We start from the raw sequence: 14,412 nt of genomic DNA on the forward strand, positions 1-14,412 counted from the left end.
GCGCGGCATGAAGAATGATATTGCAAAGTATGTAGCACAATGTCCTTCTTGCCAGCTTGTGAAAGATGAACATCAGATACCTGCAGGGCTACTTAAGCCACTTGAAGTGCCTATGTGGAAGTGGGATCAAATTGCTATGGATTATGTCGTCGGTCTTCCAAAAGCATAGAGCGGACAATATGCCATATGGGTTATTGTTGATTGGTTGACGAAGCGTGCCCATTTTTTGCCCATCAAGATCACTGACTCGATGGAAAAGCTAGCTAATTTGTATGTGCGGGAGATTGTGAGACTACATGGAGTACCTATCTCCATTGTGTTGGACCGTGACCCATGGTTCACTTCAAGGTTTTGTGAGGAGCTGCAGAGTGCTATGGGTACGAAGTTGAACTTTAGCATAGCTTACCATCTGCAAACCAACGGCCAATTCGAGAGAACCATTCAAACTCTCAAGGATATGTTTAGGTTGTGTGTGTTGGATTTCAAAGGGAGTTGGATACGTCATTTGCCTTTAGTTGAATTTGCCTATAACAACAGTTTTCAAGCAACTATTAGTATGGCACCGTATGAGGTGTTGTATGGGCACAAATGTTGATCGCCTTTGTATTGGGATAAAGTAGGTGAGAGACAGTTACTGAGACCAGAATTAGTGCATGTGATGAAGGAAAAGATTGCATTGATCCGAATGCGCATGCTTACCGCACAGTGTCGACAGAAAAGCTATGCGGCTAAGCATTGTCACGAGTTAGAGTTTTCAAATGGAAATCTTGTGTATCTCAAGGTGTCGCGAATGCAGAATGTGTGTTGTTTTGGCAACAAGGGCAAGCTTAGTCCAAGATATGTTGGACCGTTCAAAGTGTTGAAACAAGTGAGCTCTTTAGCATACAAAATCGAGATGCCTGCTAATTTGGCGGGCGTTCATGACGTTTTTCATGTCTCTCAGCTACGAAAGTGTATTCACGATCCATCTCAGGTGATTAATCACGAGCCTCTTGATATTCAACCCAATTTGACATATGAAGAGCTGCCCGTGCAAATCGTGGATCGCAAGGAGCAACATTGAGAACCAAGTCTGTAACGACCCGCTTTTTACAAAAAAACGTAAGTAATTATATCTGGATAATTACGTGTCATTAACCATTTAGAGACGATAAATCTGGCAGCGGAAAATACGAATATCTTTTTTTTTTCTTTACAACCATCAGGGACAACTCCCTTACAATACATTTAGAGCTTTAACTAACATCCACTAGAAATACATTAAAAGTCTTTCACACTAATTACAAAGAAACATGTGTCACACATGACACGAAAGCATACATGGAAACTTACTACATACAAATGAATTCCTAAACATGTTACATACAGAACAGTACAAACATTTACAAGTACCAAGCACTAAAATCCTAACTACAATAGCTTTAAATCTCTTAAGCTAGCATTTAATCCATTCCATAATCTTCAGAACCTGCGCAAACATCTATGAGACGGTGGTTATAACCACAACCCCATAGTTCCATAAGTGAGCTAACTGTCATTCAACAACATCATGATTTATGCGTTATTTAAGGAACAAAGATAACATAATGATTAGGTGACAGTTTTATATGCAAAGTTTAACAGTTCAATTTAGTCATTGCACTCCTCTCATATAAGGGCCGTACCCTCGGTCAGCGTATTCGAGATGTTCGACGACGTGTCCCCTACATTACATTTTATTAGCATGGTTTCCGCACTAGCAGAGTACGTCCCACGTCACTCCACTAGCACTTTGAGAGACAGTAGCAATCAATATGAATTATTGGGTTTTCGGTTCCAGGCACATTCCCATCCTGAACTTTTGGGAGATGTAACGCCCAATATTAATAGGTTGATTATTAACAGTATGAAATAATCAGTCACACGCATCCAATTAAAATAAAACATAAACACAATACTATTGAAATCCAGTACTACCCTCAGTAAGTAATTTATACTTACAGCCTTTTTATGTTGTCACAGTTCATCATCTGCATCAAATACATATACATGTGCATACAAGGTCAATATCGTTACTTTTTATAAACCCGTGCCTAAACATGAATTCTATTTCACATATATGCATACATAGAAGCAATCATCTTTTTTAATTAGAAAATCATTTACATTTGTTAACACTTAACATGGTTAAGTCTTAATATTTACATAATCAATTAGCAAATCAATACCTTAGAATAATATCTAATCTAGGTCTCAAGTAGCACTTGAGTATAATCTAACATTCTTAATATCATCTTCTATAGCATAGATAAATCAGCCAACAAGAAACCTATGCATATTTCTAGCAAGATATCCATATCACACTGTCAATTTTGAAAGCTTTAAACCATAATACTCAAGTTCTAAAACAATGTATTACATGATTAAACTCATAAAATCATTCTTTAATTCTAGAGCTTTACAACTAATTAAGTACTTAGTTTAAACATTACATATACATTATCAATAATCAAACATTATCTACAACATGGATAGAATATAGTAATTCTCTAGCCCTTTGTCAATTAAAACATATTAGTTTATCATCAATAACCAAAATTGAGGAATAACCTCCAATTAACATTCCAATATCTATTCATTTGAAACAACCTAAAACAAATCTCCAAAACACCATATGGCCAACATAGGAAATCTATTCTTTAAAATTCATCACTGCTCCGGTTACTAAAATACCAATACACTCAAATATCCATTCAACAATAATTCTAGCTTCTAAAATTATCACAAGCCATCTAACCAAAACACTGCCAACAGGGAACAATCCCCCAACATCAATACACCCCAAACTAGCTAGCAAGACCTAATCCCAAAATAATTCCAACAACTAAAATCAACATAAAATATCACAAGGCCAAACCTAGCACAGCCTACACCAAATCAGAACATCAATTATCATTAATAATAACCAAAACTCAAATCCACAACACCTAATTCAATACCCATAGCCACTGCTGACACATAACCGGCCAGAACAGGAACACAAGACAGGGAAATCAACATCCAAAAATACCCCATCATTAATCCATAAAAATCCCTTAACTAATCAATAGAAAACCCCAAAAAATCATCAAATCCTAATTCAACAATAATCAAATCAATCCCCAAAATAAATCATCATAGGTTATAAGAAATTACCCTAAGGATTTTCATAGCAAATCCACCGGAAAAGCCACTGATTTCACCGGAAAAGTCGCCGGAAAACGTACATGGAGGATCGGGTTTTTGGGTTTTCGGGTCTCGGGTCTCACGGCTGCATCGGGTTACTGGGCACCGACAGAAACCACCGAAGAACAGCCTCCAACTGCAAGAAATCGCATCTCAGGCCGCCGGATCGTCTCTGGTTCGGTGGGTCGTTCAGGTTTCACACAAACGGGTCACGGGTTCTCGAACCATCCGGGTTCTCTCTCTTGGGTCTAGCGGGTTGTGGGTCACGGCCTCGCCAGAATCACCACTGGAACCGCTGGATTTCGGTTCTGGCCACCGTCCACAGAGGATCGGGTCCTCTAGGTTCCGGGTTCAGCTCCCTATCTCCCAATCTCTGACTCTCCCTCTCTCGATCTCTCGGTCTCATCTTTGTCTCTCTCTGTTTCTCTCCTCTCTCAATCTCTCGATGTCACTCTCTCTCTCGGTGGGTCTGGCGAGAAGAAGAACAGAAGAGGAAGGAAGAAAGAAGAATAAGAAGATAAGAAAGAAAGAAGAGTGGTGCGTGTGTTTTAGAGAAGAGAGGGTTTGATTTTTATAAACCAATTAGGATATTATTTCTTCTTAATCATTAAGTTTATAAAATATCTCTTTCATAATAATATCTCTTATAAAAATATCTCTTATAAAAATATCTCTAGATATTTTATCGGTTGATATTTTTACATTGGTCTTTACCATTATGCATAATTCATTAAAATTATACTCTACATCCGTTTTGAGTTTAGTTCGTTTCATTGTCAATATTATTATCTCAATAATATTTTAACACTATAAATATGTACCAAATATATATTGCACAATAATATTACACGCAGTGAATATTACACATTAATATTATTCTTTATTTATAAAATCATGGTTTATAAATAATAAGACCAATGAATATTTATTTTCATAAATATCCATGTATTCCTCATTATTTATCGGGGATTAAAATACCGTGTTTAAAGCCATGTATTTTATTAACCGATGGATGTGAATATTGTTTCCAACAATATTAAGCCGTTCGAGGGTCGAGTCTTGAGAATCGAACGTCAATTCCAGACTTGTCTATTTTATTCAGTCTTAGATTCTAATTTAAGACATTTATTTTATTTCTTAAAATATGGGGCGCTACAAAGTCCATCCCTCTTGTGAAAGTTTTATGGCGGAATCAGGGAGTTGAGGAAGCCTCATGGGAGCTTAAGCAGCAGATGCGGGATAGATATCCCCACTTGTTCGAGTGAACTAAGGTATGTTTCTTGGATTCATGCCAAATTTTGTGTTTAGTTTCATGTAAATTGCATGTTTGCATGATTGTATAGTAGTTTAATGTCCAAATTTTGAGGACAAAGTTCTTATAAGGGGGGAGGGATGTAGAGTCCCGAATGTTAAATAGCATTTTAAGAAAAATCTAGAGGATAAACGACTAAGATTAATTGGAAGTCAAAAAAATAGTTTAAAACACTTAAAATGGTGTTTCTGTCACTAACGTCCGGACGGCCACCAGATGCCCATCAAACAGGAGAGCGAACACCAACCACAAAGAGAAAATTTGCTCTCTGGAGTAGGTGTCCAGACAAGGCACCGAACGCCCTTGCAACAACTGAGGCAGGAGTATTGTTTTTGGACGTGTGTCCGGATGGTCAAGACCACCGTCCGAACGTGTTATCTCTGCTCAACGATGGATGTGTTTCCACGTATGCATGCATCCGAACAGTTCACTTATTAAGTCTGGATGTCCCTGGACTTAAAAACCAGATCTGAGCTCTTTTGGCTCATTTCTCTAATTCTCTCCTTCACCCATACGATTTCCCTAAGGTTTTTCGTACAAAAACTTTGATGCACGGAAATCCAAAGGTTGGATCTCAAATCCGACTTCGGAAACGTGATCTACATGCTTGGATCTACGTTGTCACTGATCGTTTTGAGGTAAATCACTAAATTCATATTTTTGAGATTTTTGAGTAAATCTTGTGAATGTGAGTTTAATCTAGTGTTTTATCTAGGTATTGGGTTACTTGGAACTTGCTTGAGGCTACCCAAACCTTGGGTATTAGTTTGGTGAACTTTTGAAAAGTTTTCCTCAAACCCTAACTTTTGGGTATTTTGTTTAAGTGGTGTTTTGTATGTTTAACCTTAAGTAAATACTCATGGGTTAACATTATTGTGGTTGGATTAGTGTTTTATGATTATGGGTATGTGTTTTAAAACCCGAGAATTTTATAGGTAACTTAGTGACGTAGCCTTTGAGCGATTCAAAGTGCTACTTAGTGTGTTTAATAGCTAGGAAACTAAATGGTGCAATGTGTTGTGTTTTTAGCGGCACTTTGCGGGCTGAACCTAAAGTTGTGTGGAGTTGGAGTATGAGCAACCAAAGGTGAGTATTTAACTCACTGAGAAACTATTATCTTATATATTATAGAATTGCTAAATATTTATGTTGTTTTATAAATCCGAACCGACTGTATGTTGAATATATTTGTTGTGGATGATTTGCGTACTTTCAAGTATGTTGAACCTATCAATGATATTTTGGAGAATGGAATATTATATGTGGAGTGTGGAATGAATTGTGTGACTGTGTGCTGCGGTTGGGAATTTTAAATACTATATTTGGTGTTTGAGAAATTGGTGTTGTGACATGTTTGTGGTTTCGGGGTGTTATCACAATTTGTTTTGGAGCATATTGCATTGGGGCATGGTTACATAATCTTCGGAGATACTCGAGCCAGGGGCTCTACAACTTGAGTCTGGGACTTGGCTACTTGAGTTTTGGACTCGATTACTTGAGCCAAGGGCTCTGGAGACTTGCATATGCATACATATATTGTGGTGTGTTTGTGTGTGCTATTTTCATGATATGTATATTGTAGTTTTTACTAGACGTATTAGTATGCATTGAGTTTGAAAGTGCGTAGATGGTTGCATTGCCTAGAATTAGAGATGATAATGTCTATGTAATACCACGCGAGTTGTGCAAAGGCAATAAGCTATTGGGTGTAGGCATTAGAATCAGAGATGCCAATGTCTATGTAAAACCATGCGAGTTGTTGTTGTTTTTCAGCTAAGACGTGCTTGTATATTAGAGTCTAACTCTAGTACTCGCATGATCACACTGAAGTCCAAAGGCAATAAGATGTAGGCATGGGGTCATCTATTTCAGGAAATATGGATGTCTTAGTACAGCTAAACTAGATGACATTGTTTTCCAGCTTAAGGTCTACGTGCATACGAATGCCCTCGTGTGTATGTATGCCTAAGCTACTGAATCACAAAAGTATTATAGTAGGTTAGAATGTATGTAGTTGTTTCCAACAACATAACTTTTATATATAATCTCAGCTACATAGTATGCTTTAAATGTTTTCAAATAGTCGGTGTTTGCTGTATTAGCTATAGGTGTTTTCAAAGACAAAAGTTTATAAAATTGGTAGCTGGTATAGTGTACGTGAGACTAAAAAGGAAAAGTTGGTTCTTTGCGAAAACTCGGTGATTTTTATACTACTGAGGTCTCGTTATGCTTTATATTGAGACAGTGAACACAATATTTCACTTGTGCGGATGTGGTTAACCCCACAACTGTGTAGACATTGATGCTTTGGTAGCAGGATTTATGGATACAGATAATGACTCATCCACCTAGCGTATAGGATGCTATGATTGGAGCACATCACGACAGTCATAAGTCACTAACTCGTGGGTAGTCCGCATTTTGGGTATTTTGATATGTCTCATGTCCTACATGACACATGTATTTTGCAAAGCCAATATTTTGATATGTAATTATAGTATCATGTTTTAAAAGCCTTAAACAGATAGACGTGTATGGATCTTTTGGTATAAACAACAGGTTTTATTATAGACATGCTTTTCCGCTGAGATTATAATTGTATCATTATGTTTTCTGCTGTTAGATGGAACTCTGATTATCAAGTATATGTTATGGGGAATGTGCCATATGTTGGCTGAGCGACAAATAGTCGTGCCACTATAATGTTCTGTTCGTTCAAAAAAAAAAAAAAAAGGGTCATCACAAGATGTCAATAATAACCTGTACCCAATATCTATGGCGGTGGTAGAGGCAGAGACTAAGTATAGCTGGACATGGTTTCTTGAGGCATTATTTGTAGATCTTGGCCCTAGTGGTCCACATAGGTGGACTTTCATTTCAGATAGACAAAATGTTAGTTTGTTATCGGCTGTATTCTGGTTGACAAAATCACTTTTATGTAACATTGCTATTTGATTAGGGATACCGTTTATTTCAAAGTCTTCATTTCAAAAATGTGATTCTCAAAGTTCAAAGAAGATTCTGTGTAGTTTCCAAGTTAGAAGAAATCGGATCCCAAGCTTTTGTCTAGACAGCCCAGTCATGCGTTCGGACGCCTATTAGTATCTACTATTCAAGTTTGCATCCGTCCGGACGTTTCAGCAACACATCTGGACGCTCTTCAGAGTTCCAGAAGAATCCAGCATTCAAGGGCATCCGTCCGGACGACGTGGCAATACTGTCTGAACGCTAGTCAGTGTTCGACAAGAAAAAGATTTCCTTCGCAGACACAGATATGGGAAGTCAATTGCAATCGTCCGGACGGCTGCTCTACACCGTCCTGACACTATCCTTAATAAGGCAAGACTTGGAGAAGAAGTGCAACCATTCGGGTGTCAGGGCAACACCATCCGAACGCTAGTCCTTATTATGGAAATTGCGTGCAGCTGAAGTGCAACCGTCCGGACGCTAGGGCAACACTGTCTGGACGCGTCCTTATTCAAGAAAGAAAATCAGTGCTTTTTGGAAAGCTGGTTGCACAGTTCACTGCCCGAACGGCCTCAACTTGCTTCCAAACACTGCCTAGAGAAAATTGTTTTAGATTTGATTTAGGTCTTCTATAGCCTATAAATAAAAGCCTCTAGGCATGCATTATTTATAGAATTTGGTATTGAATTCTTTAGAGCTTAGAGAGTATATTTTAGGAGTTATTGTGCTGATTTGCTTACTCTCAAGCCATTGTCGTTGTGCTGTTGCTATGCTCGTGTTGAAGTCTATCTTAGGGAGGGGCCCTAAGGTAAAGGAATCCATAGAAAACCCCTTCAAGTAGGAGATTTGGTTGGGAGGCGTTCTGTTAGTTTGTAATTGGCCACATTCTGTTGAACAAAATCACTTCTTTGTAATGATGCTTTTAAACAGGGATTCCGCTATTCAGAGTGCTTCTAGAAGAAGATTCTGCACAGTCTACAAGTCAGAAAAATCGGAACCTTTGCAGCTGTCCGGACGACGTGATATACCGTCCGGAAGCCCAACTGTCCAAAGCATCATCCGTCCTGACCACGAGAACTTTCCCTTCAGACCTTCCTTTGTGTCGAGAAGCTCCAAACTGCTCCAGCTTGCATCCGTCCGGACGTTTCAACAGCATGTTTGAATGACACTCAGTGTTCTACCAGTTATGGGATTTCCTTCCAAAACACAAATATGAGAAGATTGCTGCTACCATCCGGACGATGTGGATTCCCGTCTAGATGCGCTCATTCATAAGGCAAGTATCGCATTCAAAATCTAGACGTCTGGACGCCAATCTTCATGGTCCGGACGTGCGAGCATCAGATATGGAAATTGCATGCATCAGATCAACCGTCCGAACGACCATTTCTTTGGTCCGGACGCGTGAAGCCTTAATATGGAAATTGCGTGCAGTGGAAGTGCAACCGTCCGGATGACAGGGGACCACTGTCCGGACGCGGCTCAAATCAGGAAAGAATTTCAGTGAAATTTTGGAAAGCCGATCGCACAGTTGTTCGTCGAAAACGCCCTATGACTACCATCCGGACGGCGCCTAGGTTTTATCAAGCCAAATGCTCATTTGAACCTGCAGCCTATTGATAAGCGTTGAATGTTGCACATTCAAGCCCCTTAACTTATATATGTTAATTCCTTAGCATTGTTATTTGTTTAATTTTGTGTTGTTTTATTGTTTTCAAGTTTTAAATAAAGATGCAATTAATTCCATTGATTTTGGGCTTAAAGCACACTTTGAGAAGACTTAGAAGATATGTTTAAGCTTAACCAATCATAATAGAAGACCTATATGATGTGGTTAATTTTAATCAAATCAAGAGAAGGATTAAATCGGAATTTCTCCAACAAGAGTCAAAATCGGATTGGATTCAAATTTGGATTCTGCATATGTCTCAGTGTATGGATCATAACTCTTGCGTCAGATATTGGATTGAAATAAAATTGGTGGCGTTAGAAAGCTAATAAAACATGAAACAAATATGTAAGAAATATATTTTCCCTAATTCGGATGTTTACTATGTCAAAATCACCCCGTAATAAAAGACCACAATTTTGGACGAATTTGGAATCCTTTTCCTACTTGGATTGAAGTTTCAATCTCCTACTTTGACAAGAAGACTCAAGAGATTTTTTTCTGGAATTCCAAGAGCTTCTAGGCCTCTCCTAGTCCCTATAAATAGACCCCTAAGCTTCAAGAGAATTGTGCTTGTACTTGTGCTTAGTTTTAGATAGAAAATTCTTCTTGGAGGCTTGACAAGTTGAAGAGGAGAAGAACATGGCAGGAAGCCATCCCAGCACCACGATGAGTGACTAAATTCGTACTAGGGTGTTGATGTAGCCCTTTCCAAGTAACGATGGTTTAATTGTATTTTAATTTGGGATTTTCTATATGCATGATGGTTGTATAACTGTGAGAATTGATCTTAATGTTTATATTCAATCATTATGAATTTCTTATCTTGTCTTAGAAAGTCTTTTATATTGATTGAACTCAATCCTTCCTATTTTTTGTGATTATGTGAATGATTGTTATACAACAGTTTTAATTGACATATGATCAAGAGGGTTAGATAGGCCATGCCTAGGGAAGACGGATTGTACTACACCCTAGTTTAGTGTAATTTAGGTAGACAGTTCGTACCAACCGAAGATGGGTTATACTATTCCATTGATTATGTGTATCCTATTAAAGACGAAGCTAATCCATACCTAGGGAAGACGGGTCGTACCGCATCTTAGTGGTTAGGTGGACGGTTCGTGCCAACCAAAGATGGATTATACTTATTCTTTAGAGGTAATTTCTTGACTACTCGAGTGAGACGAGCCCTATATCATGCATAGTATGAATTTTCCTTGTTAATTTATGATTGACCATTGTTATGCGGTAAGTGTTGAAATCAATCCCCTATTCTTTATCTCATCCCTATTCTATTTACATTTATGTCTTTTACTTTTATGCATTTATTTATAGAAAATGAAAATCAAATATCTTTTTAATTAAGTTATATTTAATCTTGAAAAACTTGATAGTATTTCCTACGCAGTCCTTGAGGTTCGACACCCAACAAGGATTCGTACTATTGCGAGTGGTAATTTTATTATTGATATATTTTGGTAAACAAAAGACCACATCACCTATAAATAAAGGTCCTGAGGCTTGAGAACTGTAAGAATTCGGTATTGAATTCCTTAGTGCTTAGAGAGTTAAATTGTAAGGTTATTGTGCTGAGTTAGTCTCTCTGAAGTCATTGTTGTGTGTGCTATTGATGCGCTGATCTGAAGTCTATCTTAGGGGTTAGCCCTAAGGTAAAGGATTCCATTGAAGACCCATTCAGGTAGGAGACCTGGTTGGGAGGCGTTTGTGTTAGGTGACACCTTAGAGTGCAAGGTACGACCACTGCATCAGGGGTATGTGAGTGCTACTACCTTGTAACTAGTCTTGTCTTCTGAATAGTGGATATCCTGAGTTTGGCTACCCCAGAGTGGTTTTTCTCATATTGAGTTTCCACTTCGTTAACAAAATTCTTGTGTCTTTTAAATTCCGCATTGATACTGTTTTGTTGACACTTTGTGCACACACACACACACACTTGCTGATATTAGAAGTCAATTTAAATTTTTTTAATTGGTATCAGAGCTTGGTACACTCTGTTGAAGATTCAATTCTTGAGTGTTATTCTTCTTGACTTCTATTCATAATGTCTCAAAGTCTTAATATTGTTCCTGCCTTTGATGGTATGAACTATGGCTATTGGAAAGCTCGTATGCGGTTCTTTTTGAAATCCATTGACTATTGGAGTTTTGTTGAAACTGGTTGGACTAAGCCAGTGGATACAACTCTCAAACTAGTTCATGAGAAAAACGCATTACTTTCAATGATAAAGCCCTCTATGCTCTGTGTCAAGCGCTTTCACCATCTGAGTTCGCAAGAATCTCAAATAGTGAATTTGCTAAAGAAGCGTGGCAAATTTTGGAAACAACATATGAAGGTCCCAAACTTGTTAAATCTGCCCAACTTCAAATGTTGATTTCCAAATTTGAAGAAATTAAGATGTTGGAGGACGAGACATTTGGAAAGTTTTACTCCAAGATGAGCGACCTAAGAAACCAAATGGTGAGTCTTGGGAAAACCGTCTCGGATGTAAAACTCATCCGCATGATTCTAAGATCTTTGCCTGAGCGTTTTAGGATCAATGTAACTACAATTGAAGAGAGCAAAGATCTGGAAGAAATGAAGATTGAAGAGTTGGTGGGATCTGTTCAAAGTTATGAGATGTCCTTGCCCCCAGTTAAGAAGCTGAAAACCATTGCTCTGAAAGCTGCCAGGAAGAAGGTCGAAGTCTCATTTGGAGATGACTCTGAAGATGAAGAAAAAGCTGTGGCCATGCTAGCCAAGAACTTCAGAAAATTAATGAGAAATGAGTGGTTCAAAAAGAAATTTTCCAAAAAAAATGAAGAAGGTCCCCAGAGAAGCTGAACTTGAGGAAGCCGAGAAGAAAGATCCCAGGGGCCCAAGATGTTATGAATGCTCAAGGTTTGGGCATATCCGGGCCGATTGTGGGAATCTCAAGCAAGGTAAGGGGAAGGCTTATAACGCGACTCTCAGTGATGAGTCCGAAGAAGAAGAAGAAGCTCCTGAGCAAGAGAAATTTCTAGCCTTTGTGGCTCCACATGTCGAAGAAGAAGATTCTTACTTAGAGCATAGTGATGATGGGGAAGAACTCAAGGAGGCCTATAAAACCCTCTATATAGAGTTCAAAAAGCTGAGGGAAGGTCGCAAGCAGCACATTCATGACCTTAACAGTTTGCAGATTGAGAAGAGTTCATTGCTGCGCAAAATATAAGAGCTAGAAGAGAAGCTACTAGAGACACAACTCCAATTAGAGAGAGTCACTAATGAAAAGCTGACTCACATGCTATCAATCCAAAAGAGCCCAACCGACAAGACTGGTCTCGAGCTCCTCCCTTTGATACTCCCTCTACCTCCAGGAGGACTGTCTTTGTTAAACATGCAGTCCCAGAGCCTCCCCCCATTGTTGAAGATAAAGGGAAGGACAAAATTAATGGAGATGTTCTAGGCACTCAGAAGCCTCCTTCCATCAGAAAATATCCTATATGCCATCACTGCGGTCTAAGTGGGCATGTTCGACCCCAGTGCTCCCTTCTTAAAGCACAAAAAGCAAAGGTCAAGAAAGAAGTGCCCAGACAAGCAAATTATGGCACAAGTACTCTGGCCCAACATCAGACTCCATGGTATCAGGCTCCTTATCATGCTCCATGGAATCAAGCACCAAGGCATTAGGCTTCTCACTATCAAGACCCTTGGTCTCATGCACCATAGCACCAGGCATCTCAGCATCAGTGGCCTCAGTAGCGATTTGTACCTGCCAATCATAGTGGCAAACCCAAGATCAAATCCAACCACTTTAAATGGCCGCAGAAGGTGGAAGATGATCAATACTCCATGGAGCCACCTATTTGGATGCAAAGCATGATGGAGTGGATGGGTCAACAGATGAAGTCCTGCCAGCAACCACCCACAGGAAGGCAAGCTTGGGTCAGAAAGAAGGAAGACGTTCACCCCATGAGGGGGAATAAACTCACCTAGTTGGTGAAGGTACTCATCCCTAGGATTTGGTTCCCAATCCTAAGGCATCAGGTTAGATTGCTTGATTCTTACTTGATATATTATGTGTTTACTGTGCAATCTGAGAACCATCTTTTTGCCCCTATTTCTCTTGAGAGAATATTGCAGGTACTATCTAGGGAAGACAGAAAAAGCAGGTTGAGCGACTGTTATATGATTTCATTTCCATATAGCATTTTGATTAAAAAAAAAAAAAAAAAATCTGCAAATTTTCCCTCAGTTTCTGTCTTTTTAGTGTGAAGCATCCGGACGGTCTCTCTTTGCGTCCGGATCAGAGTGGCTCAGATGTCCAGACAGTAATGTTATACATCCGGATGCGCGCGGCTCCAACGACCGGACAGTAAGGTTACATGTCTGGACGCGCGCGGCTTGTCACATGTTTACAAGGCAACGCGCGTCCGGACGGGTTAATGAGCTGTCCGGACGGGGACCCCACTAGTTTTAAAAACCCTTGCAGCCGCATTTTTCAGCTACCCCACTCAGTTTCTCACTTTCTTTTGGCTTCTAGTGAGTGATTTCTCGAGATTTTTGCATTATCTCTCCCTTTTTTGTCCTTTTGTGCATTACTTTCCTCATTCCAGGTACTTTTTCTAGTTAACTTTATTCTTTTCAGTTTTTTTTTTAAAAACTGTTAGAATATTGATTATTTTGGGAATGTTGTTGAGATTATAAAATGCATATTTGTGATATCTATTGTGTTGGGATTATCTGTTTCGGTATTATTGTGGATTGTAATGTGATATTTCCTGTTTGTACTTTTTGAAAAGTCCATTTTATTGCCGTTATAATGCCAGATTTTTTTTTTGAGAACTAACAAGAATATTTCTTTTGGATTATTATTGGCAAATCTTGTTGGTTTCTTTTGCAGAACCATGTCTGCAAGTAGTCCACAGCGCAAAGTTCGACAGAGGACAAAGGGAGATAGGGCAGCCCTTAGAGCTAAAATTATGGACCGACCAGTCATTGCTAAGAGAAATGTAGTTCGGTTAGACATCATGGTGGCTCCTCTGGACAGTATCCATGACACTATCCAGACCTACTGAAAATTGAAATGACTTCTAATTTAAACAACAAGTGTGTGCATAAGTGTCAACAAAAATTAAAGCACAGCGGAAAGTAAATGACACACAGATTTTTGTTGACGAAGTGGAAACTCAGTTAAGAGAAAAACCAATCCGGGGTAGCCAAACCCAGGAATTCCACTATTTAGAAGACATAGCTAGATACAAGACAGTAACACTCACAT

General features: G+C 38.9%; 1 protein-coding gene across 1 annotated transcript; it reads left to right on the forward strand.

Moving 5' to 3' along the window:
• Positions 1 to 250: 250 nt before the first annotated feature.
• LOC133866198 (uncharacterized) lies at positions 251 to 1,063 on the forward strand. Its single transcript, XM_062302739.1, has 2 exons — positions 251 to 377; positions 621 to 1,063. The coding sequence occupies exons 1-2, from the start codon at positions 251 to 253 to the stop codon at positions 1,061 to 1,063; spliced, it is 570 nt and encodes a 189-aa protein (XP_062158723.1).
• The last annotated feature ends 13,349 nt before the right edge of the window (positions 1,064 to 14,412 follow it).

Source organism: Alnus glutinosa, chromosome 4 (assembly GCF_958979055.1).
Source record: "Alnus glutinosa chromosome 4, dhAlnGlut1.1, whole genome shotgun sequence".
Classification (NCBI taxonomy): Eukaryota; Viridiplantae; Streptophyta; class Magnoliopsida; order Fagales; family Betulaceae; genus Alnus; species Alnus glutinosa.